This window comes from Bos taurus, chromosome 28 (assembly GCF_002263795.3).
Source record: "Bos taurus isolate L1 Dominette 01449 registration number 42190680 breed Hereford chromosome 28, ARS-UCD2.0, whole genome shotgun sequence".
Lineage (NCBI taxonomy): Eukaryota > Metazoa > Chordata > Mammalia > Artiodactyla > Bovidae > Bos > Bos taurus.
This window is the reverse complement of record NC_037355.1, coordinates 29,097,077-29,121,821: the sequence shown is the minus strand read 5'-3', so window position 1 is coordinate 29,121,821 and position 24,745 is coordinate 29,097,077. Positions and strand designations below refer to the sequence as shown.

At 36.3% G+C, this 24,745-nt stretch overlaps 1 protein-coding gene across 8 annotated transcripts in view; it reads left to right on the top strand.

Moving 5' to 3' along the window:
* P4HA1 (prolyl 4-hydroxylase subunit alpha 1) overlaps positions 1-24,745 on the top strand; it is a 100,219-nt gene that overhangs the window by 45,502 nt on the left and 29,972 nt on the right. For all 8 annotated transcript variants that reach the window (XM_059882509.1, XM_059882511.1, XM_059882514.1 and 5 more), the window contains 3 exon segments: positions 10,547-10,786; positions 13,155-13,351; positions 15,588-15,764. In XM_059882509.1, coding sequence (XP_059738492.1) covers positions 10,547-10,786; positions 13,155-13,351; positions 15,588-15,764 — 614 coding nt within the window.

Genomic DNA, 24,745 nt, shown 5'->3' with positions numbered 1-24,745 from the left:
CCTTCTCCTCCTGCCCTCAGTCTTTCCCAGCATCAGGGTCTTTTCAAATGAGTCAGCTCTTCGCATCAGCAGTTTCGTTGCTAGTTAAAGGTCTATTCGGATTTTCTATTTTTTTCTTAGTCTTGGTAGGTTTTGTGTTTTTAGGAATTTGTCCATTTTATCTAGGTTATTCAGTTTGTTGGTGTACAATTTTTCGTAGAATTCTTATAATCCTTTGTTTTTCTATAAAATCAGTAGAAGTATCCCCACTTTGATTTCTAATTTTAGTTATTTGGCTTTTTTTCCTTGATCCATGTAGCTAAAAGATTGTCAGTTTTATTGACAAAATTCTTTTCAGAGAACCAACTTGTGGTTTCATTAATTTTATCTGTTATTTTCCATTCTGTGCTTCAATATTTCCTTTCTTCTGCTAGCTTTGGGTTGTTTGTTCTTGTTTTTCTAGTTTCTTAAGTTGTAAAATTAGGTTGTTGATTTGAGATCTTGTTTTTTTAATGTAAGAGTCATAACTATAAATTTCACCCTTAGCACTGCTTTCATTGTGTCCTGTAAGTTTTGGTATGTTGTAATTTCATTTTCATTTCTCTTTTAAGTATTTTCTAATTTTCCCTGTGATTTCTTTTCTTTTCTTTTTTCTGTTAGCTGTTAAAGAGTGTGGAGTGTATTGTTTAATTTTTGCAAAATTTGAAATTTTCCAGTTTTACTTGTGTTACTGATAACTGCCTTCACGTGATAGTTTACTATTGCCATCTGTCATTTATTCTATGAATATACCATTACTATCTGCTTGTCCTTAATCAGTTGGAAAAATAAAATATGTTACCTCTGTCTTCATACTGAAATTGACTTTCTCAGTAAGAAAATACAGTGGGATGAATGACTTACGATGTTTTTCTTGCTTATCTTTCTAAATTTGGAATGAAGTAGCAAGTGGGAAAACTAATCATGGTGTTCCATTAAACTGTAATGTAATTCCATTAAGTTGGATTTCCAAAAAAGTATACATTTGCAAATTTTATTTTGTTTCTGCTGTTATAGCACTTGTGATAAGATCACAGCCTTGTTTTTTAATTTGCTTCTGGTTTAAAACATAATTTGTTTAATAGATATAAGCCATTTAGTATCTATTTAATATCTATTTAACATAATAACCATTGTGTATAAGTATTAGAGATGCAATAATGAATAAACACTGCTTTTGCCCTTAGGGTACTTAAATTCTTATGCTATGGTATGATGAATGCCTAGCTGGAGATAACTTAGGAGACCATGGAGCACATAGACAGAAATCTAATTCTGAACTTGATAAATGAGAGGTGTAAAGTGAGACTTCCTGGAAGACAGAATATGTTAAAAAATTGAGAAATAATGGACAAGGAATTAGCCAGGAAATAGGGAGTATGAAAAAAGTATTCCAAACGGAACATGCGTATAGGCCAGAGAGGAGAGAACGTTTAAATCAGATAGCTAACAAGTAGTTTGTTTAAGAGCCAAGTACGTGAACTACGGGCACGGGATGGTGTGAGAATAGTGAGAGATGAGGCTATATAGGTAAAGCTGAAGCCGTCTCTTGAGGGACTTTGTAAGTTATATAGAGAAGTTTGAAGCATTCTGAGTATAATGTGTAGTTATTGAAAAGTTTTAAACAGGGAAATTATATGATTTTCATTTTAGAGATATCATTCTGGCTACAGAATGGTTTGAGACCCGAAGGTAGAGACAAAGAAATCAGAGAGGAGGCTGTTGTAAAAATTTAAAGGATAACAGTGGTAGCTTAGGTTATTTCCAATTTTTGCAGGGCCAAGGTTCCAACAAACATTTTCATTATGTTTTCTTGTGTCCATTGCACACATGCAGGAGTTTCTCTAGGATATAAGGTTCTCAGACTTTACTAGATGTAGCCAGATTGTTCTCCAGAGCAGATGTACCCAAGTACAGTAATATTCCCTCCAGCAATGTATGGGAGTTCTCATTTCTTAATGTCCTTGCTAACAGTTTTGTCAGACTTAAAACTGTAGCAGTTGAGATGTGAAGCCTTTAGGATGAGGACTGGAGGGAAGGATGATTTGCCTTTTTAAATTGCCTCACCCCCAAAAAATCAGAGAAATGCTTTTTTCAGTGGATTTATATTGATGTGATGTTACTTCTTGATTAATTTTGTCTGTTTCTCCTTTTTGAGCCCACCTTTTGAAATGCTTTCTTGATATTTTAATATAAAATCTGATCAGTTATATGTATTTTGGTATTGATGATGGCTTTACAGTTCATATGGACTGTTCCTTTAGTTTCAGGTTGTTCCTAACCCTAACTTGTTTAATAAATTCATAGCTTCCAGAGATATTACACTTTTGGGGGGGAGGTGGTAAAGTAGAAAAGAATGGTGGTATTGCTTTGATAGGCAAAGGGGACAACAGGGAACTAATGCCCTCAAAACTGTGTGTCCTCTACACTTTTTTGTATAGAATATGTCATATATAAAATCTGAGTTACTTCAGGTAGAAGTTGAATGTTCTTATTGGTCATTTGCATCATTATCTTGGTGAACTGATAAGCTTACTTCACCAAGCAGTAGATTCTCTGTACATCTCTGGAGTGCACTCAGCTGTGAGTGTACCATATTGCCTCTGACGCAAGACATCAGCTTCCCAGGTATGTGCGTTTTAAATGTATTTGTTCTTTACAAATCAAGTTTTTATCCAGTGAGTCTTTCTATAAAGTCTAAGAATTTTAAAATTAAATCTTGCAGTTTAAGGGTGAGCCAAACATTTCTAAGTAAATTTTCCTATACTGTCTACTGTCACATATTATTATAGTTTATACTGTGATCATAAATTTAAAGGACTTTTGTGTTTTAACTGTAAACTTGGGTTACTACATTCAGGTTTTTTTTAAATTGGAAGATAATTGCTTTACAATGTTGTGATAGTTTCTGCTGCACAACATTGTGAATCAGCTATGAGTATCCATATAGTGCCTCCCTCTTTAGTCTCCACACCCTGCCACTCCTCTAGGTCATCACAGAGCACTGAACCCAGCTCCCCTGTATTATAGGGCAGCTTCCCACTAGTTATCTATTTTACACGTGGTAGAGAAGGCAATGGCACCCCACTCCAGTACTCCTGCCTGGAAAATCCCATGGACGGAGGAGCCTGGAAGGCTGCAGTCCATGGGGTCGCTGAGCAACTTCACTTTCACTTTCATGCATTGGAGAAGGAAATGGCAACCCACTCCAGTGTTCTTGCCTGGGGAATCCCAGGGATAGGGGAGCCTGGTGGGCTGCCCCGTCTATGGGGTCACACAGAGTCGGACACAACTGAAGCGACTTAGCAGCAGCAGCAGCAACAGTGTATATATATGTCAGTGCTACTCTCTCAATTCATCCTGTCCTCTCCTTCACTGCATTCAGTATGAGATGCTAATGTCAATCGTCTGTGCCATTTGCTTTGAACCGAAAGAATTTGCCTTTTTTGGTCATCAAATTCTAACTATTCATGCTTTGTATGAACGCTTTTTATGGTTTTTTTCTGCCAACATGACTTCCCTTATGTCATTTTATTTGTCTTCTTGTCTATTACTTTTTCTTCTCATGTTCTGTACTTCGAAAGCAGCCTTTCCTTTCAAATGCTACATCACTTCTCTTTCATTTTCATTTTCTTTAATACAGTTCCCAGACATTTGGCCTTTGATAATTGTGAATAGATCAATAGGTAAGATAACCAGAGATACTTTACCAAGGCAGAAGAGCTCAAGATCCTTTACTGTCTCCATTATGCTTTCAAATAATATTGCCAGGATATAAGGTCACGTGAAAAATTTTACTGGTGCTGTCTGCATTTATTAATAGCATACTGTCCTCTTGTGTCTTTTGTGTGTCCTGAGAAAAGACATTCTTAATTTCTGCATTGTAAAGCTCGTCTTAGAACTGTATTCCAGTTCTCGTAACTGAAAAATTACAGTCAAAATTCAGTATGTTTCTTTTGTTTCTGAGATTGCATCGTGTTAGACTATTAATAAGTTAGTTTGTTGGTATCCTTTTCTAGACTAGAGTGTGAAGTAGAGAGTAACTGTCACAATATGGATCTTTATCCTCGTTTTAGTAGTACACTGATAATCAGTTACAGACTTCCCAGGTGGCACAGTGGTAAAGAATCCACCTGCCAGCGCAGGAGATGGAAGAGACTCGAGTTTGATTCCTAGGCTGGGACGATGTCCTGGAGGAGGAAATGGCAACCCACTCTAGTATTCCTGCCTGGAAAACTCCATGGACAGAGAAGCCTGGTGGGCTATAGTCCATTGGGTTGCAGAGTCAGACATGACTTGAGGGACTGAGCATGCAAGCATGATAATCAGTTACTGTCCATAAATGACGAATAGGAGGCAAAAATATATATATATATAGTAAATGGAGGTAGTTGTATGATTTGAATGTTTGATTGTATTGGTCCATGTGATCCTCCTGTACATATACCTCCGTATTAGGACTCTGCTTTGTACTGAAATCTAACATCCTCAGACCAGAGCATGTTATCCCCTAGACAGAATCACTAGCAAAATGTGTCCTAGATTTTATTTCTTCTTAATTTTTCATGAACCTTTTCTGCTAGCACTGAAAAAAAAAATGTTGACATCATTGGGTAGGTTAGAGCTAAGTCTGATTCTAGCCAATATACTGATTCGTTGAAGTATATTGAATCAGAAGTTCTTAAGGAAAACCCCATTGTGTTCCTTTTTCTATTTCCTTTGTGCTGTCATCAGACATATAGGCATGTGTTTCTTTTGGTTAAATACCTAGAAGTGAATTGGTTGGGTTGCATGGTAGGTATATATCTGATTTTTAAAGTAAAATAATTGGTAGGTATATATTTGATTTTTAAGAAACTACAAGATGGTTGTACCATTTTATATTCTTGTCATTAGTATATGAGCATTTCAGTACCTCCATGTACTTGCAAACGCTTGTGAATAAGTCCTTTAAATATGTTCTTTGTTAAAATTGCTTTGGCTATTCTAGATTCTTTGAATTTCCAAATAAATCTTAGAATTTCCTTGGTGGCTTCTACAAAAATGCCTGTAGGAGTTTTAATTAGGCTTATTTTGAATCTTGGGGAGAATTTGGGCAATATTGTCATTTTAACAAGACAATTTTCTAATCCATGGACGTGCTATATCTTTTTGTTTTGATATACGAAGTAAGATATTTTGACATTAACTTAAACCACTGAGAGCTTCACATTTATTGTTTGAACATTGGTATCAAAAGTTGGAAAATATACCCCTCCTTTTCTTTCTCCCCTTCGTTTTTCTTCTTCTATATCTTCGTCACTAAAAGCACATTTATCACAGGATTTTTTTTTTTTTAAGATTTATTTACTTGGCTGTGGTGGGTCTTTGTTGCTGCACATGGGCTTTAGCTGTGGCGAGCAGGGTCTAGTCTTTGTTTGGTACACAGGCTTCTCACTGCAGTGGCTTCTCGTTGCGGAGCACAGGCTCTAGGGCCGTGGCCTCAGAAGTTGCAGCTCACAGTCTCTAGAGCATAGGCTCAGTAGTTGTGGTGCATGGGCTTAGTTGCTCTGCGTCTTGTGGGGTCTTCCTGGACCAGGGATCAAACCAGTGTCCCTTGCATTGCACCAGTGTCCCTTGCATTGCAAGGCAGATTCTTAACAACTGGACCACCAGGAAAGCCCCACAGGCTAGTTTTTAATTTATATCCTATCTTTGTCCTCTTCTATTATTAAAAAATTTTATGTTTTTATTTAAAAGAGGCACCCAGATTTTTTAAAGATTGAGATGTGATTGACATATAACTTTGTGTTAGTTTTGGGTGTGCAGTATGACTTGGATATGTATGTGTTGTGAGATGATCACCACAATATGTTTAGTTAACATGCACCATCACATCACATGGTTACAAAAATTTTTTTCTTTTAAAATATATGTACTCTTCCAGCAACTTTAAATATACAATACAGTATTATTAACTACAGTTAACATGCTGTACATTACATCCCCAGGACTTATCATATAATTGGGAGTTTGTACCTTTTGACCACCATCACCATGTCTCTCGTATCTCTCGTATTAGTTTTAGTTATGCAGAACTTTTTTTATTCATTCAAAGTCCAAACTGTCTTAATAAGGTCCACTTACAGAAGTTCTACTATCATTCTGTACTTCCCAACCTGTTGCTTTCTTCTTCCTATATGAACTACCACTTGATTAGGCTTTTCATTTCCACTGTTTCTTCTTTAAAATATAAGGAAATGTGTATATATATTCCTATTTCCTCTCAGCTTCAGCAGAGAAGGCAGCATAGTATACTTTCTGTATTTTGATATTTTAATTTATTGATATGCTCTAGATATTACCTCATATGCTATGTAGAAATCCTCATTTCTTTTTATAGCTACCTGTTACTCTCTTTTGTGAATTTACTATAGTTTATTTAACTGGGGCCCCATTGATTCAGACATTTGTTTTGTTTGTACTCTTTTACTATTATAAAAATAATATTGCCAATAACCTGGTGCTTTTTTTTTTTTTTTTGCCAAGTGATCTTTGGGATATTTTTTCTAGAAATGATGCCACTGATTCAGAGTAGATGTATAGGACATTTTGCTAATATTGCTAATTTCCCTCCATAGTGGTTCTGTCATTTTTTTCTACCAGTGATACATGAGAGTGCCTGTTCACCACAGCATCACAAAGAAAATTTCAGACTTTGAAATTTTTGCCAATCTGATAGCTCATTTTTCTTTAAGTGTATACCAAATTCTTTATCTTTTTTTTTTTTTTTTGGTACCTCAGACTTTTCTTTTGGAATTATTTTCCTCCTCCTCGTTGAAACAAATCCTTGAGAATCCCTTGCCTGTACTTTGGCTTAGGAGTCTCTGTGCTTCCTGAATCTTTGGTTTCATGCATTCTAATTCTAGAAAATTGTTGACTGTTATTTCTATAAATAGTGCCTTTTCCACACTCTGTTGTCTTCCTAGTTTTTCTTCCTTATCTTTTAACTAGCACTTTATATGTATTCCTCCTCTGTGCTGCATTCTGAGTAGTTTATCCTATGGTAATTTATTCAGTTCTCTCTTCTAGGTATGTTATTCTCTTTTTTTGTTGTATCTCACTTGCTGTTTGACCTGAGCAATACATGTTTGTCTCTTTGATAATATTTATAATTTCTGAAAGTTCTATTTTTTCTCCTACTCACATCTGCCTGGTCTTTTTAGGGTATCTTACATGTTCATATTTTCTTTGTTTTCTTTTTTTTTTTTAGAAATTCTCTAAACATTTTAATCATAGTTATTTTGTATTCTTAATCTGATAACATCTGAATATATTGGGTGATATCTGATACTGTTTTTGAATAGTTTCTGCTGATTTTGCTCATAGTGGCTTATTTCATTGTATGCTTTGTGATTTTGAATTGTGTGCATTTCTTCAGATTGTGTGTGCAAATATTGCAAAACCTGAGGTGAGGGTGTGTTTTGCAGAGTATGAATGTTGCTTCTGCCACGTGTCCTTTGACCTTACCAGCCTCCAATCACTTTAAGTTAAATTCTTGGCTTTGGTTTCCCAAGACCATGGAGATAGCGTATATTTGAAATCGAAACCTCCCAGAAGGCATGCCTGTGGAATTCTTAAGAGATTGTTTTCTTACCTACAGTGCAGGATGAGAAAAATAAGTTTTTTTGTTGTTTCTCTTTGCCAGCTGACAAGAGTTTTTTCTAGCTCATTTTTTAAGTAAAGATGTAGTTTTTCAAGGGTCTTTTCTGTCATTTTGCATGGGCCTGAGGCTTTATCTCCTATCCCTTTCTTTTAAAAAAAATTTATTTATTTGACTGTGCTGGGTCTTCATTTCTGTGCAGACTTTTCTTTAGTTACGGCAAGCGGGACTACTCTCCAGTTGTGGTACTCGGGCTTCTCATTGAGGTGGCTTCCCCTATTGTGGAGCACAGGCTCTAGAACATTGGGGCTTCAGTAGTTGGAGCACGTGGGCGCAATAGTTGTGGCTTGCAGACTCTAGAGCACGGACTCAGTTGTGGCATACAGGCTTAGTTGTCCCTCGGCATGTGGGATCTCCCCGGACCAGGGATCAAACCCATGTCTCCCACATTGGCAGGCAGAGTCTTTACCACTGAGCCATTAGGGAAGCCCTCTTTATCCCTTTCTTGATGGTTAAAAATCATGCTTCTAGTTTTCTCATCTGATGACTGCCTCCAGAGGAGATGCAGCTTCATCCTCTACTTACCTCTCTAGGTTTCAAGTTCCTTTTTGGTTTTGACCTCAAAAAATTTGCTTAATTCCTGTGAATCTGGCCATGGTACAAATGGATAAATGGATAACTGTTAGATTTTATCCAGCATTTCTAGGTAGAGTAGTTAATCCTTCAAAAATGCTGGTGTTACAGCTGCTGAGCTCCTGAGCAGTCGAAAATCTGCATGTAAATTTTGATTCTTCCTAGACTTAAGTACTAATAGTCTACTATTGATCAGAAGCCTTAGTGATATTTTAAATTGCTTATTAACACAATTCATATGTTGTATGTATTGTGTGATACATTTTTACAATACAGTAAGCTAAAGAAGGCAATGGCACCCCACTCCAGTACTCTTGCCTGGAAAATCCCAGGGGCGGAGGAGCCTGGTGGGCTGCAGTCCATGGGGTCGCTAAGAGTCCGACACGACTAAGCGACTTCACTTTCACTTTTCACTTTCATGCATTGGAGAAGGAAATGGCAACCCACTCCAGTGTTCTTGCCTGGAGAATCCCAGGGACGGGGGAGCCTGGTGGGCTGCCGTCTCTGGGGTCGCACAGAGTTGGACACGACCGAAGCAACTTAGCAGCAGCAGCAGCAGCAAGCTAGAGAAAAGAAAATGTTATTTAGAGAAGCATAAGGAAGAGAAAATACATTTGTAATACATATATGTATTTATTGAAAAAAATGCCCATATAAATGGACCCATGCAATGCAAACTTTGTTGTTCAAGGATCACCTGTGTTTTATATCAGAAGCAGTTCCCTTCCCCACCCCACCCCCAGAATATGTGGTCCAGATGTAATTTTCTCACTGTTGTTTACTTAACATGCTATAAACAAAGAACAGCATAAAATACTCAGGCTCTTAAAGTCTGTACTTAACTCATCGGATTTACTGTTCATAAAATGGAATGTTACATGGTTGCTATCATTCAGAGAATATTTTTTACATTTATATCTTTCTGTAGTTCTTTATCTTTTCCCTATTCTTATAAAAGTAATGGTGATTGTACAACATTTGAAACATAATTAGTCAATAGTAAAAAGACAACCAAGTTTTTAAATGGACAAAGGATTTGAACAGACATTTTTCCAAAGATGATATATAGATGGATAATAGGCATGTAGAAACATGTTCAACATCATCATTAGAGAAATAAAATTTAAAAACCACAATGAAATGCTACTTCGTACCCTCAGTGGCTATAATAAAAAAGATGAGCAGTAGCAAGTATTGGTGAGAATGTAGAGAAATTGGAACCCTCATACATTGATTTATGTATGAGCATACACACAGGATTGTAAAATCGTAAAATGGTGCAGCCACTTTGGAAAACAGTTTGGCTGTTTCTGAACATGGTAAACATAGTGTTGCCATAAGACCCAGCATATATATATACTCAAGAGTAATGAAAAAATATTTCCACACTAAAACTTGTACATGAGTGTTTATAGTAACATTATTCATAGAAGTCAGAAAAGTAGAAACAATTCAAATGTCTATCAACTGATGAGCAAAATGTAGTCTGTCCTATAGTGGGCTGGTATTTGGCAATAAAAAGAACCTTGAAAACATTATGCTGAGTAAAACAGTCCAGTCACAAAAGACTACCTGTTGTCCAATTCCATTTATATGCGATAGCCAGAATAGACAAGTAGGTACAGAAAGTAGACTAGTGGTATCTAGGGATAGGGCAGGAAAGGGGAGATATAATGGGTAGTGACTGCTTATGGTTACAGCGTTTCTTTTTGGGGTAATGAAAATGTTCTAAAATCCTATTATGGTAATGGTTGTACAGCTCTGTGAATATAGTGAAAACTGTTGAATTTTTTAACTGGGTGAACTTCATAGTATGTAAATTACATATCATTAATACTTTTGAAAAGGGGAATGGTAGGGGAAAGAGTCAATAGGTTTGTCTCTCTTCCATGTATCCCTTGATCCTAAGTTGTTGGTTAAGAGTTAGATATATCTCATGGTGATTCCCACTGTGTTGGAAAATTGCATACTTCAGCTTAATTGGTGCGTCTTTTTGATATGAGGACTGATAATTGAAATCGTGGATTCTCTAGGTCCCACGTCACCTATTAGCTGTGTGATCCTTGCCATGTTTCATTACTTTGTACTTTGTGCCTTTGTTTATAAACCTAGGGTAATTCCTGCTTTTCCTACCTCAGAAGGTTGTTGTGAGGTTCAAATGAGAGTGAGATAGTACTTTGAAAGCCGTATAGTCCTAAATAAACCTATAATAGTATTAAGATTCCTAAAGTTCTCTGTATTTTCTTTCCATAGGAGTAAAACACAAATCTTTTCTAACAGTTGAGGACTGTTTTGAGTTGGGCAAAGTGGCCTACACAGAAGCAGATTATTACCATACAGAGCTGTGGATGGAACAAGCACTGAGGCAGCTGGATGAAGGCGAGGTTTCTACCGTTGATAAAGTCTCTGTTCTGGATTATTTGAGCTATGCAGTATACCAGCAGGGAGACCTGGATAAGGCGCTTTTGCTCACAAAGAAGCTTCTTGAACTAGGTATGTTAATTTGGCCTAATTCAAGGTTAAGGATATATTGGGGGATATATAGATATACTAATAATAATTATGTGTGAGTATGTATATTTGTCATACAGTTTTGGTACTTTTTGTCACAAGTCAAGAGCTCATCTGTCAGACATACTTTATCTTTCTGTTTATCCTCTAAATAAATGGCAACTGATCTTTCTCACCTAATAGTACTATAAAAGTAGCTGTGTTTCTCTGCTCTGTACTTCTTAGGAACTTCAAAATTGAATCCAACATAGCTAACTCAGTCAAAACTGTTTATTTGCCATGTTGCCATATTAAATATTAACCAGTATCCTTTGAAGGAAATTTTTGGTTTACTGAATTTCCTATTTGGAAATAGTGATTTGAAACGTCAGCCTAAATAAAAAGGTAAAATGAAGCAAACTCATAATTGTCAAAAAGATGAGTTTATTCAGGAATAGCAGAGGAACTGCATTTGGGACATGCAAGCTGTAGGAAGCTACAGATACGTCCGTTGAGGGAGTAGGGCAGGGAATGTAAAGAGGTGAGAGTTCAGTTAGAGTTTGTTGAAATCAGAAACAAATGGGGACCAGCATTGAACATTCCCTAGGCAGACAAAACCCTCCAGTCATACAAACAAAGCTCAATTTAGCTTACTTTGTAAGACCATCTCAAACTGAGTCATTTCTTGTTCATGCCCCTGGAAACTGTAAGCAAAATTTCCCAAGATTGATAAGAGGCAACCCCTGACCAATTCCCTGAAATTTAAGAACATTCCAATATTATCAGTTTTCTGAAAATCGGGCATTTATGGGAAATCAGTCTCTCAGTCTTTAAGTTTTGTGTTCCTGAGGGCACATGCATGAGGTTTTCCATTTAATATCTTCCAGTTCCATCGGAGATTGAAATTATTTCACAGAAATAAATAGAATGAAAATATATTTGATTGCTGTATTTAAATATTAGGAATATATGATACGAAGATTTTACCACTAGTATTTTTAACAGGGATGTAGTGTTTTTCTAAGTATGATCAAGAGGCCAATGATCAGAATTACTTGGATGCTTATTAGAAATGAAAATTCCTGATCTCACCCCAAACCTACTGACTTAGAATCTGTGGTGGTGAAATTGTATGCTAAAAAAAGTCATGTGACCTTTGGTATATAATGAAGCTTTAAAACTTAAATTCTTTTTATGAATAGGTAAATATGTGTATATTAGGAGAGTTAAACAATTCAAAAGGATTGGTCATCTGAAAATAAGCTTTTGAAATTAGGTTATTTCTTAGTTGAATGAATTGATAAATTGAGATATTCAGTTAGCCCTTTTCCCCCAGTATTTTAAGTGATTTTTTTCCTCCTGACTTAAAAATACTTCATTCATTTAAGAAAAAAATTTAAAAGTAGAAGAAAATACAGAAGAGTCACCATAAACCAATCACCCAGAGACACCTGCCAATTTTTTTGTTTCCTTATAGCATACCCTCTTCTCCCCCCATTTTTCCATTTCTTTTGCAAAATTAGCCTCATATTCTGTACATCACAACATAAGCAATTTCTCAAAGACAAAAAGTATTTTACAAATCTAAGGCTGGATTTTTTTAAAACACTTCAGTTAACGTCACAAGTGAACTTTCTGTGCCCTAGTCTGTCTTTTTCATTTGTGTGTGTGTGTTTGTGGGCGGGGGGGTGGGGGGGGTGGTGGTTTATATTTTTTTTCTCCCACATGGGTGGAGTAGTCCTCCTTCCCCCTACTAAAAGATAGCTAAAAATTATGACTAGCAATTCTGAGGCAGTTAGTGGATTCTGGCTTATTTGAAAATTATATTTTTAGTTTCTCTTTTCTGTCTCACTTAGAATTTTGGGACTGAAATGCATTCAGCCCTCAGAAGTAGACTGTGTTCGGCATTTATAATATTATCTGTGGTAAAGGTTACCTTTGAACTGTATACCCTGTCTTCCCCATGGTCATTACATTTCAGTCTCAGAAAAATCTTTTCTGTTGCTTAAAATAAGTTTAATCAGTAGTACTTTAAAATTCATTTGACATCAAATTGATCATACTTCCTTTGGCTGCTTAGTAACTTGTCACATGGAACATTCTCAAAGTAAAAGCAATAATTACTACTTTGAAATAGATGGCTGATTCCATCTCCAGAACTAGAGTTAGAACTGTACTCTTGATTTGCTTGGGGCAGTACTGATTTACACCTGTTGTTTTGGTATAATAATGTTCATTAATGCCTCCTTTCACTCTCATAAAGCAACCTGGTTTGGAAGGTAAATTACATGTTCCTCCACTGGGTATCTTATGCTCATGCTTGAACAACTGTAAACTTACTCACGAACATGCTTTCTTTCTTTCGTAATAGATCCTGAACATCAGAGAGCTAACGGTAACTTAAAATACTTTGAGTATATAATGGCTAAAGAAAAAGATGCCAATAAGTCTTCTTCAGATGACCAATCTGATCAGAAAACCACACTGAAGAAGAAAGGTGCTGCTGTGGATTACCTGCCAGAGAGACAGAAGTACGAAATGCTGTGCCGTGGGGAGGGTATCAAAATGGTAAAGTGGAAAAGCCAATTGTGTGTGTGTGAGTGTGCATGTGTGCTTGTACGTAGTTCTGGAGAGACGCAGAATCTTTTAAACTTTTGTGGTAAAAATTAGAATTATTCCTAAAGTATTACGTTATGTCACATCACTTTATTGTTGGCGTTGCACTTAATGTGTTCCAACTTCTAGTAAAATAGCTTTAAAATAAAGCTTGTGATTCATGTACCATTACATGCATTTTTGGTAATTATTACCCTTTTCCTAGATTAGAAGAGGCTTTTTAAGGTGAAGGATCAGATTATTTAAGAGAAGTGGTACAGTGTTTTCTTATATCTTAATGCAAAAGAGATTTCATCAGTCTTACATAGAAATAATATATCATTCTAACATCCTATGAAACGATGGATTTATCTATACAGTGATATCTTGTGGTTTTGCTCCTAGTCAGCCTTGATAAGACTGCCTAATGTAAAATTTTAGTCTATTTAAGAAATATTAAAAATGCATAAAGACTTTAAATAGATTTTGGCTTTATAACATTTATTTTTTAAAATACTAAAATGTGTCTGTAAATATCCCTTTGTTTATTGTATATCTATATTATATGTTTATACTCAGTTTACCAGAATACTAAAAAGGTAATAGGCCAAAAATAATACAGTTCAAGCCTTGGGAACATAGGTTTCTTTGTTCAGCTTTAGGACTTTTCAGATCCTTTTTATGATGATTATGAGTATGATATACTTTGTTTCTCAACCTTAATTGATCATAGAACCCTTTTTAAAGGAGTATCATGTGGTACTAGTGTTCAGTTGAATGCTGGTATATGAGGCAGGATTTAGCGAATTTTTGGAGTAATTTTAAGTGAAAGCATTTGAATAGTGTTTAACTTTTCTCTACTACTGATAAACTTAGGCTGGGTTTTATGTTTTGATATTGATGACTTCTTGATATTTGGTGATTTACTGTTGACAGCCTAACCTCTACCAGCAAATAAGTAGATCTTATCTATGTTGACACTTTGATAAGTTCATGGATTCCCAGAGAATATGAACATTGATAAGTTCATGGATTCCCAGAGAACTTTTGCTTTGATCTAATGAGTAAATACAAATTAGACTCATGAAACATTTTTTTTTAATTTCACATCTAAATATTTTAGTGTATATCATTTAAAGATAAGGACTTTTAAATGACCACAATACCATTATCATGATAGTTCCAGTATCGTAAGTAGTTAGTAGTTCCATAATATCATTAAGTACCTAGTCAGTGTTCAGATTTCCAGTAGTGAGCAGATATTTTTTACTGCCCTTAGAAACTCTTAAATAAGAGAGCAAAATAGAACTATAGATTTATAACAGAAGTCTGTTAATTTGCCCGTTTGTTGATGTGACACACACATAAACTCAGCCCAAAATCAAAAGAGCATCCTTTTTCTCAGAATAGTTAAATTGGTCTTATCATCATATAAAAGATATATTTAAAACCTTGGATTTGATTCTTGGTAAATAACAAGAATAAACATAAATCACTATTAGTTCTACTTTATAATATGAAATGCTTGTTTAATCAAGAGAAGAATCAGCAATGGCATAACATTAGATTGGCCAAAACATCCATGCGGGGTTGTTTTTATCTTTTTGGCCAACCCCATATTTAGTTAATGTGATACATAGGTGATTGAAAAGTACATTTATTGATTTTTGCTGACTTTAATACCTGCTACTAAAAGCACCTGGCTTCTTTGTTTAATAACTAATTTTCTCTTTCAGAGCTCTCTTTTCATCGTAAAAAAAAATCACTTAAACTTTTTAAAATTAGGAGGTACTTGGGAAAACCTGGTTAGGTTTTTTTCTTTAAGAAACTTTTCTGGGTTTTTCCCAGTTACTTTGTGAAGTTTGGCACAGGGCTGGTCATTCATTTCATATTTCTATAATCATTTTATTATTTTTTTCATATTTACAAGGCCTGAACTTTATTTTGATGAGAGAAGGGTTAAAGAGAAACCTCACCATCTCTTCCAGAAAAGAATCATTAATAAAACTTTTAAAATTCTGAAGGTCCTGTTTGAATTCTGAAGGTCCTGTTTGATGCAGAATATTTGCAGAGCACTATTTGTTTTGTATGTTCTTCCTCAAGTACTGTGTCTATACACCAGCATGATTACTGCTTCTTATCTTCATAGGAACAGCATTAAAATATTATTACTCTAATATATTTATAATTTTTTAAACTTTTTGTTCAGACTCCTCGGAGACAGAAAAAACTCTTCTGTCGCTACCATGATGGAAACCGGAATCCTAAATTTATCCTGGCTCCAGCCAAACAGGAGGATGAGTGGGACAAGCCTCGTATTATCCGCTTCCATGATATTATTTCTGATGCAGAAATTGAAGTCGTTAAAGATCTAGCAAAACCAAGGGTAAATAATTTTTTTTCTCTCCTCAGTTTACTTGTGTTTCAGCTTTTCCTTTGCAAGATTATAAAAATGATAATTGACGTGACAATAACCCCATAGATAGTTTTAGATGTTATTGTTGAAAACTAATGGAATTAACTAAGCTCTATTTATACCAATTTTTCTCTTTTTATTATCAACACATATTCCATACCTTGTATGTAACCTTGCAACTAGGGTTTAAGCATTAAATTATGAAAATCATAGGTTATATTTTTATTCACACTTAACAGATTTGTGTTTCAGCATCTTCCTGAAAAAATTTCTGTGTACTTTGGAGCCCTTTAATCTCTGAGATTGATCAGAGGCCAACTTTTTATATTCAACTTCTGTAGTTTTATCTGAAATAATACTTGAAGTATTTTTATTCCTGTCTAGGTACATTATTACTTGGAGGATATCATTGGGCATGAACATCTTGCTAATCTGAAATAATGACATCATCATTTTCTGGCTTCAACCTACATCATTTATCTTAAGAAAGAATTTATTATAAACACAATCCTATAAGCTTTAGTGTTTAGCATAGAAATTAATCTTTGGGGAGCAAGAATGACCTTTATGCTCTTGGCTTTTTCCCCATCAGCTTGTTCTTAAAATCTGTTTGGTCTTATTGACAGCAAAATACAAACTATGATCATTTTCATAAAGAGACTGTTAAGTAAACACTAGAAATATTTTTGCTCACTTACTATACAGGAACTGGAAATTTTTTCTGTAAAGGTCCAGATAGTAAATCTTTTTAGGTTTTGCAGGCTGTACAGTCTGTTATAACTACTCACCTCTGCTCTTGTAATGCAAAAGCAGTCATAGAAAATACATAAATGAGTATGGCTATATTCCAGTAAAACTTTTATTTCTAGAAGCAAGTAGCTGGATGAATTCAGCCCATGGACCATAGTTTGCTGTTCCTTGTCTGGATTTCTATACTGCAGAATAAACTTGAAATCAGAATGTTTATTGCTGTTAAGTTTTACTACTTTTGAAAATGGGTACTTTTTGTTTTTTTACTAAAGATTATGAGCTTCTCTGGTGGCTCAGAGGGTAAAGAATTTGGCTGCTCTGCAGGAGACTCAGATTCAATCCCTGGGCTGAGAAGGTCTCCTGGAGAAGCGCATGGCAACCCACTCCAGTATTTTAAATGAAAAGACTTGTCTAATTTGTATGGGTGTTGTCCAAGGGAGCTCTTACAAATCTTTTAAACAGATAAAAGATAGTGATGTCATATTTTGTCTTTTTTTTTTGGATTTTAGTCTGTTATATTTGTGTCAGTAAAGCAAAATTATTGTGGTAGAATATTAGAAGTTTATTTCTGCTTGGAGACTGTCTTATATCTCTGAGTTTGGAGACCTCAGTCTTAAAAGGGATGCCTCAATTAGATTATTTGATCAAAAAATACAATGACAAGGAAAATTTTATATTCTTGTTAACCTCCAAACAATCTTTCATTTTTAGAAAAAAGTTTAAAATCATTATCTTGGCTGCCATCTCTTTCTGTGTTTTTTAAAAAAAATAACATTTATGAGTTCTTTTCATCAATCTTTGTGCTCAGTCTAACATTATTTCACTGTTTGTTTGAAATATATGAGCAAATATCTTGAAGGAAGAAAAGATTGACCTTGAAACTGATTTTTTCTTTTTAATTTATTTTTTTATTGAAAGATAATTGCTTTACAGAATTTTGTTGTTTTTTGTCAAACCTCAACATGAATCAGCCATAGGTATACATATGTGCCCTCCCTTTTGAACCTCCCTCCCGTCTCCCACACCATCTCACCCCTCTAGACTGATACAGAGCCCCTGTTTGAGTTTCCTGAGCCATACAACAAATTCCCTTTGGCTATCTATTTTACATATGGTCATGTAAGTTTCTTCCATACGTCTCATCCTCTCCTCCCATCTCCCCATGTTCGTAAGTCTATTCTCTATTGAGAATAGAGTCTGTTCATAAGTCTGTTTCTCCACTGCTGCCCTGTAAATAAATTCTTCAGAACCATTTTTCTAGATTCCATATATGTGCGTTAGAATATGATATTTATCTTTCTCTTTCTGACTCACTTCACACTGTATGATAGGTTCTAGGTTCATCCACCTCATTAGATCTGACTCAAATGAGTTCCTTTTTATGGCTGAGTAATATTCCATTGTATATATGTATCACAACTTCTTTATCCATTCATCTGTCAATGGTTGCTTCCATGTTCTAGCTATTGTAAATAGTGCTGCAATGAACAATGGGATACATGTGTCTTTTTCAATTTTGGTTTCCTCAGGGTATATGCCTAGGATTGGGATTGCTGGGTCATATGGGTGGTTTTATTCCTAGTTTTTTAAGGACTCTCCATACCATCTTCCATAGTGGCTGTATCAATTTATATTCCCACCAACAGTGCAAGAACATTCCCTTTTCTCCACACCCTCTCCAGCATTTATTGTTTGTAGACTTTTTGATGATGGCCATTCTGACCTTTGTGAGGTGATATCTCATCATACGACTGAGCGACTGAACTGAACTGAACTGAATAATGAGTGATGTTGAACATTTTTTCATGTGTTTGTTAGCCATCTGTATGTCATCTTTGGAGAAATGTCTGTTTAGGTCTTTTCCCCACTTTTTGATTGGGTTGTTTGTTTTTCTGGCATTGAGTTGTACGAGCTGCTTGTATATTTTGGAAATTAATCCTTCATCAGGATTAATTTGCTATTATATTCTCCTATTCTGAGGGTTGTCGTTTTACCTTGCTTATAGCTTCCTTTGCTGTGCAAAAGCTTTTAAGTTTAATCAGGTCCCACTTGTTTACTTTTGTTTTTATTTCCTTTCCTCTAGGAGGTTGGTCATAGAGGATCTTGCTTTTTTATGTCATTGAGTGTTCTGCCTATGTTTTCCTCTTAGAGTTTTATAGTTTCTGGTCTTACATAAAGGTCTTTAATCCATTTTCACTTTATCTTTGTGTATGGTGTTAGGAAGTGTTCTAATTTCATTCTTTTACATGTAGCTGTCCCGTTTTCCCAGCACCATTTATTGAAGAGGCCGTCTTTGCCCCATTGTATATTCGTGCCTCCTTTGTCAAAAATAAGGTACCCATAGGTGCATGGGTTTATTTCTGGGCTTTCTGTCTTGTTCCATTGGTCTGTATTTCTGTTTTTGTGCCAGTACTTTACTGTCTTGGTGACTGTAGCTTTGTAGTATAATCTGAAGTCAGGAAGGTTGATTCCTCCAGCTCCATTCTTCTTTCTCAAGACGGCGTTGGCTATCCAGGGTCTTCTGTGTTTCCATATGGATTGTGAAATTTTTTGTTCTAGTTTTGTTGGAAATGCCATTGATAATTTGATAGGGATCACTTTGAATTTGTAGATTGCATTTGGTAGTATAGTCATTTTCACAATATTGATTCTTCTTGCCCAGGAACATGGAATGTCTCTCCATCTGTTTATGTTGTCTTTCTTTCATCAGTGTCTTACGGTTTTCTGTGTACAGTTCTTTTGTCTTCTTCAGTTCAGTCACTCAGTTGTGTCCGACTCTTTGCGACCCCATGAATCGCAGCACGCCAGGCCTCCCTGTCCATCCCCAACTCCTGGAGTTCATTCAGTCTCGTGTCCATCGAGTCAGTGATGCCATCCAGCCATCTCATCTTCTGTCGTCCCCTTCTCCTCCTGCCCCCAATCCCTCCCAGCATCAGAGTCCCTTCCATTGAGTCAACTCTTTGCATGAGGTGGCCAAAGTACTGGAGTTTCAGCTTCAGCATCATTCCCTCCAAAGAAATCCCAGGGCTGATCTCCTTCAGAATGGACTGGTTGGATCTCCGTACAGTCCAAGGGACTCTCAAGAGTCTTCTCCAACACCACAGTTCAAAAGCATCAGTTCTTCGGTGCTCAGCCTTCTTCACAGTCCAACTCTCACATCCATACATGACCACAGGAAAAACCATAGCCTTGACTAGACGGACCTTTGTTGGCAAAGTAATGTCTCTGCTTTTTAATATGCTATCTAGGTTGGGCATAACTTTCCTTCCAAGGAGTAAGCGTCTTTTAATTTCATGGCTGCAGTCACCATCTGCAGTGATTTTGGAGCCCAAAAAAATAAGGTCTGACACTGTTTCCACTGTTTCCGCATCTATTTCCCATGAACTGATGGGACCAGATGCCATGATCTTCGTTTTCTGAATGTTGAGCTTTAAGCCAATTTTTTTTACTCTTCCACTTTCACTTTCATCAAGAGGCTTTTTAGTTCCTCTTCACTTTCTGCCATAAGGGTGGTGTCATCTGCATATCTGAGGTTATTGATATTTCTCCTAACAATCTTGATTCCAGCTTGTGCTTCTTCCAGTCCAGCATTTCTCATGATGTACTCGGAGAAGGCAATGGCACCCCACTCCAGTACTCCTGCCTGGAAAATCCCATGGATGGAGGAGCCTACTGGGCTGCAGTCCATGGGGTCGCTAAGAGTCGGACATGACTGAGTGACTTCACTTTCACTTTTCACTTGCATGCATTGGAGAAGGAAATGGCAACTCACTCCAGTGTTCTTGCCTGGAGAATTCCAGGGACGGGGGAGCCTGGTAGGCTGCCATCTATAGGGTCGCGCAGAGTCGGACACGACTGAAGCGACTTAGCAGCAGCACTCTGCATATAAGTTAAGTAAGCAGGGTGATAATATACAGCCTTGACGTACTCCTTTTCCTATATGGAACCAGTCTGTTGTTCCATGTCCTGTTCTAACAGTTGCTTCCTGACCTGCATACAGATTTCTCAAGAGGCAGGTCAGGTGATCTGGTATTCCCATCTGTTTCAGAATTTTCCACAGTTTATTGTGATCCACACAGTCAAAGGCTTCGGCATAGTCAATACAGCAGAAATAGGTGTTTTTCTGGAATTCTCTTGCTTTTTTCATGATCCAGCGGATGTTGGCAATTTGATCTCTGGTTCCTCTGCATTTTCTAAAACCAGCTTGAACATCTGGAAGTTCACAGTTCACGTATTGCTGAAGCCAGGCTTGGAGAATCTTGAGCATTACTTTACTAGTGTGTGAGATGAGTGCAATTGTGCGGTAGTTTGAGCATTCTTTGGCATTGCCTTTCTTTGGGATTGGAATGAAAACTGACCTTTTCCAGTCCTGTGGCCACTGCTGAGTTTTCAGAATTTGCTGGCATGTTGAGTGCAGCACTTTCACAGCATCATCTTTCAGGATTTGAAATAGCTCAACTGGAATTCCATCACCTCTACTAGCTTTGTTCGTAGTGATGCTTTCTAAGGCCCACTTGACTTCACATTCCAGGATGTCTGGCTCTAGGTCAGTGATCACATCATCGTGATTATCTGGGTCATGAAGATCTTTTTTGTACAGTTCTTCTGTGTATTCCTGCCACCTCTTAATATCTTCTGCTTCTGTTAGGTCCATACCATTTCTGTCCTTTATTGAGCCCATCTTTGCATGAAATGTTCCCTTGGTATCTCTAATTTTCTTGAAGAGATCTCTAGTCTTTCCCATTCTGTTGCTTTCCTCAATTTCTTTGCATTGATCGCTGAGGAAGGCTTTCTTATATATTCTTTGGAACTCTGCTATTCTTTGGAACTCTGCATTCACATGCTTATATCTTTCCTTTTCTCCTTTGCTTTTCGCTTCTCTTCTTTTCACAGCTATTTGTAAGGCCTCCCCAGACAGCCGTTTTGCTTTTTTGCATTTCTTTTCCATGGGGATGGTCTTGATCCCTGTCTCCTGTACAGTGTCACGAACCTCATTCCATAGTTCCTCAGGCACTCTATCAGATCTATACCCTTAAATCTATTTCTCACTTCCACTGTATAATCATAAGGGATTTGATTAAGGTCATACCTGAATGGTCTAGTGGTTTTCCCTACTTTCTTCAATTTTACTCTGAATTTGGCAATAAGGAGTTCATGATCTGAGCCACAATCAGCTCCTGGTCTTGTTTTTGTTGACTGTATAGAGCTTCTCCATCTTTGGCTGCAAAGAATATAATCGGTCTGATTTCGGTGTTGACCATCTGGTGATGTCCATGTGTAGAGTCTTCTCTTGTGTTGTTGGAAGAGGGTGTTTGCTATGACCAGTGCATTTTCTTGGCAAAACTCTATTAGTCTTTGCCCTGCTTCATTCCATATTCCAAGGCCAAATTTGCCTGTTACTCCAGGTGTTTCTTGACTTCCTACTTTTGCATTCCAGTCCCCTATAATGAAAAGAACATCTTTTTTGGGTGTTAATTCTAAAAGGTCTTGTAGGTCTTCATAGAACCGTTCAACTTCAGCTTCTTCAGTGTTATTGGTTGGGGCATAGACTTGGATTACTGTGATATTGAATGGTTTACCTTGGAAACAAAGAGAGATCATTCTGTCGTTTTTGAGATTGCATCCAAGTACTGCATTTTGGACTCTTTTGTTGACCATGATGGCTACTCCATTTATTCTGAGGGATTCCTGCCCGCAGTAGTAGATATAATGGTCATGAGTTAAATTCACTATTCCTAGATATTTAATTCTTTTTGTTGCAATGGTGAATGGGATTGATTCCTTAATTTCTCTTTCTAATTTTTCATTATTAGGATATATAAATGCAAGTGATTTTTGTGTATTGATTTTGTGTCCTGCAACTTTGCTAAATTCACTGATTAGGTCTAGTAATTTTCTGATACTATCTTTAGTGTTTTCTATGTACAGTATCATGTCATCTGCAAACATTGATCTGGATGCCTTTTATTTCTTTTTCTTCTCTGATTGCTGTAGCTAGGACTTCCAGAACTGTGTTGAATAATAGTGGTGAAAGTGGACACCCTTGTCTTGTTCCTTATCTTAGGGGGAGTGATTTCAGTTTTTCACCACTGAGAATAGTGTTTGCTATAGACATCATATATGGCCTTTACTTTGTTGAGATGGGTTCCTTCTGTGCCCATTATTTGAAGGGTTTTAATCATAAATGGGTGCTGAATTTTGTCAAAGGCTTTTTCTGCATCTATTGAGATTATCATACGGTTTTTATCTTTCAATTTGTTAATATGGTGTATCACATTGATTGATTTGCATATATTGAAGAGTCCTTGCATTACTGAAATAAACCCAACTTAATCATGGTGTATGAACTTTTGGATGTATTGCTGAATTCTGTTTGCTAAAATTTTGTTGAGGATTTTTGCATCTATGTTCATCTATGTGATATTGGCCTGTGGTTTTCTTTTTTGTGTGTTGTCCTTGTCTGGTTTTGGTATCAGAGTGATGGTGGCCTAGTAGAATGAGTCTGGAGGTGTTCCTTCCTCTGCAATTTTTTGAAAGTTTTAGAAGGATAGGCATTAGCTCTTCTCTAAATGTGTGATAGAATTCTCCTGTGAAGCCATCTGATCCTGGGGTTTTTTTGGGGGGAGATTTTTGATCACAGCTTCAATTTCAGTGCTTGTAATTGGATTGTTGATAATTTCTATTTCTTCTTGGTTCAGTCTTGGAAGATTGAACTTTTCTAAGAATCCGTCCATTTCTTCCAGGTTATCCATTTTATTGCCATATAGTTGTTCATAATGGTCTCTTATAATCCTTTGTATTTATATATTGTCTGTTGTAACCTCTCCTTTTTCATTTCTAATTATGTTGATTTGATTCTTCTCTTTTTCTTGATGAGTCTGGCGAAAGTTTTGTCAATTTTATTTATCTTCTGAAAGAACCAGCTTTTGGTTTTATTAACCTTTACTATTATTTCTTTCATTTCTTTTTCATATATTTCTGCTCCGATCTTTATGATTTCTTTCCTTCTACTAATTTTGGGGTTTTTTGGTTCTTTTTCCAGCCGTTTTAGGTGTAAAGTTATGTTGTCTATTCGATGTTTTTCTTGTTTCTTGAGGTAGGATTGTATTGCTATAAACTTCCCTCTTAGAACTACTTTTGCTGCATCTCATAGGTTTTGAGTTGTCATGTTTTCATTGTCATTTGTTTCTAGAAATTTTTTTATTTCCCTTTAGATTTCTTCAGTAACCTGTTGGTTATTTAGAAGTGTGTTGTTTAATCTCCATGTGTTTGTGTTTCTTACAGTTTTTTTCTTGTAATTGATACCTCGTCTCATAGCGTTGTGGTCGGAGAAGATGCTTGATACTATTTCAGTTTTCTTAAATTTACTGAGGTTTGATTTGTGACCGAAGATGTGGTCTGTCCTGGAGAATGTTCCATGTGCACTTGAGAAGAAGGTGTATTCTTCTGCGTTTGGATGGAATGTCCCAAAAGTATCAATGAGATTCATCTCATCTAATATATCATTTAAGACTTGACTTTCCGTATTAATTTTCTGTTTTGATGACCTGTTCATTGGTGTGAGTGGGGTGTTAAAGTCTCCTGCTGTTATTGTGTTACTGTAGGTTTCTCCTTTTGTGTCTGTTATTGTTTGTCTTATGTATTGAGGTGCTCCTATGTTGGGTTCGTAGGTATTTACAATTGTTATGTCTTCCTCTTGATTGATCCCTTGATCATTATGTAGTGTCCTTCCTTATCTCTTGTAATATTCTTTAAGGTCTATTTTTTCTGATATGAGGATTGCTACTTCAGCTTCCTTTTGCTTCCTGTCTGCATGGAATATATTTTCCCATCCTCTTACTTTCAATATATATGTGCCTTTAGCTCTGAAGTGGGTTTCTTGTAGACAGCATATATATGGGTCTTGCTTTTGTATCCATTCAGCTAGTCTTTGTCTTTTGGTTGGAGCATTTAATCCATTTACATTTAAAGTAATTATTGATATGTATGTTCCTATTGCCATTTTCTTAATTGTTTGGAGTTGATTTTGTAGATCTTTTTCCTTCTCTTGTTTTTTTGACTATTAAGTCTGTTTTAACATTTGTTGTGGAGCTGGTTTGGTGGTACTGAATTCTCTTAACTTTTGCTTGTCTGGAAATCTTTTTATTTCTCCATCAGTTTTGAATGAGATCCTTGCCAGGTACAGTAATCTTGGTTGTAGA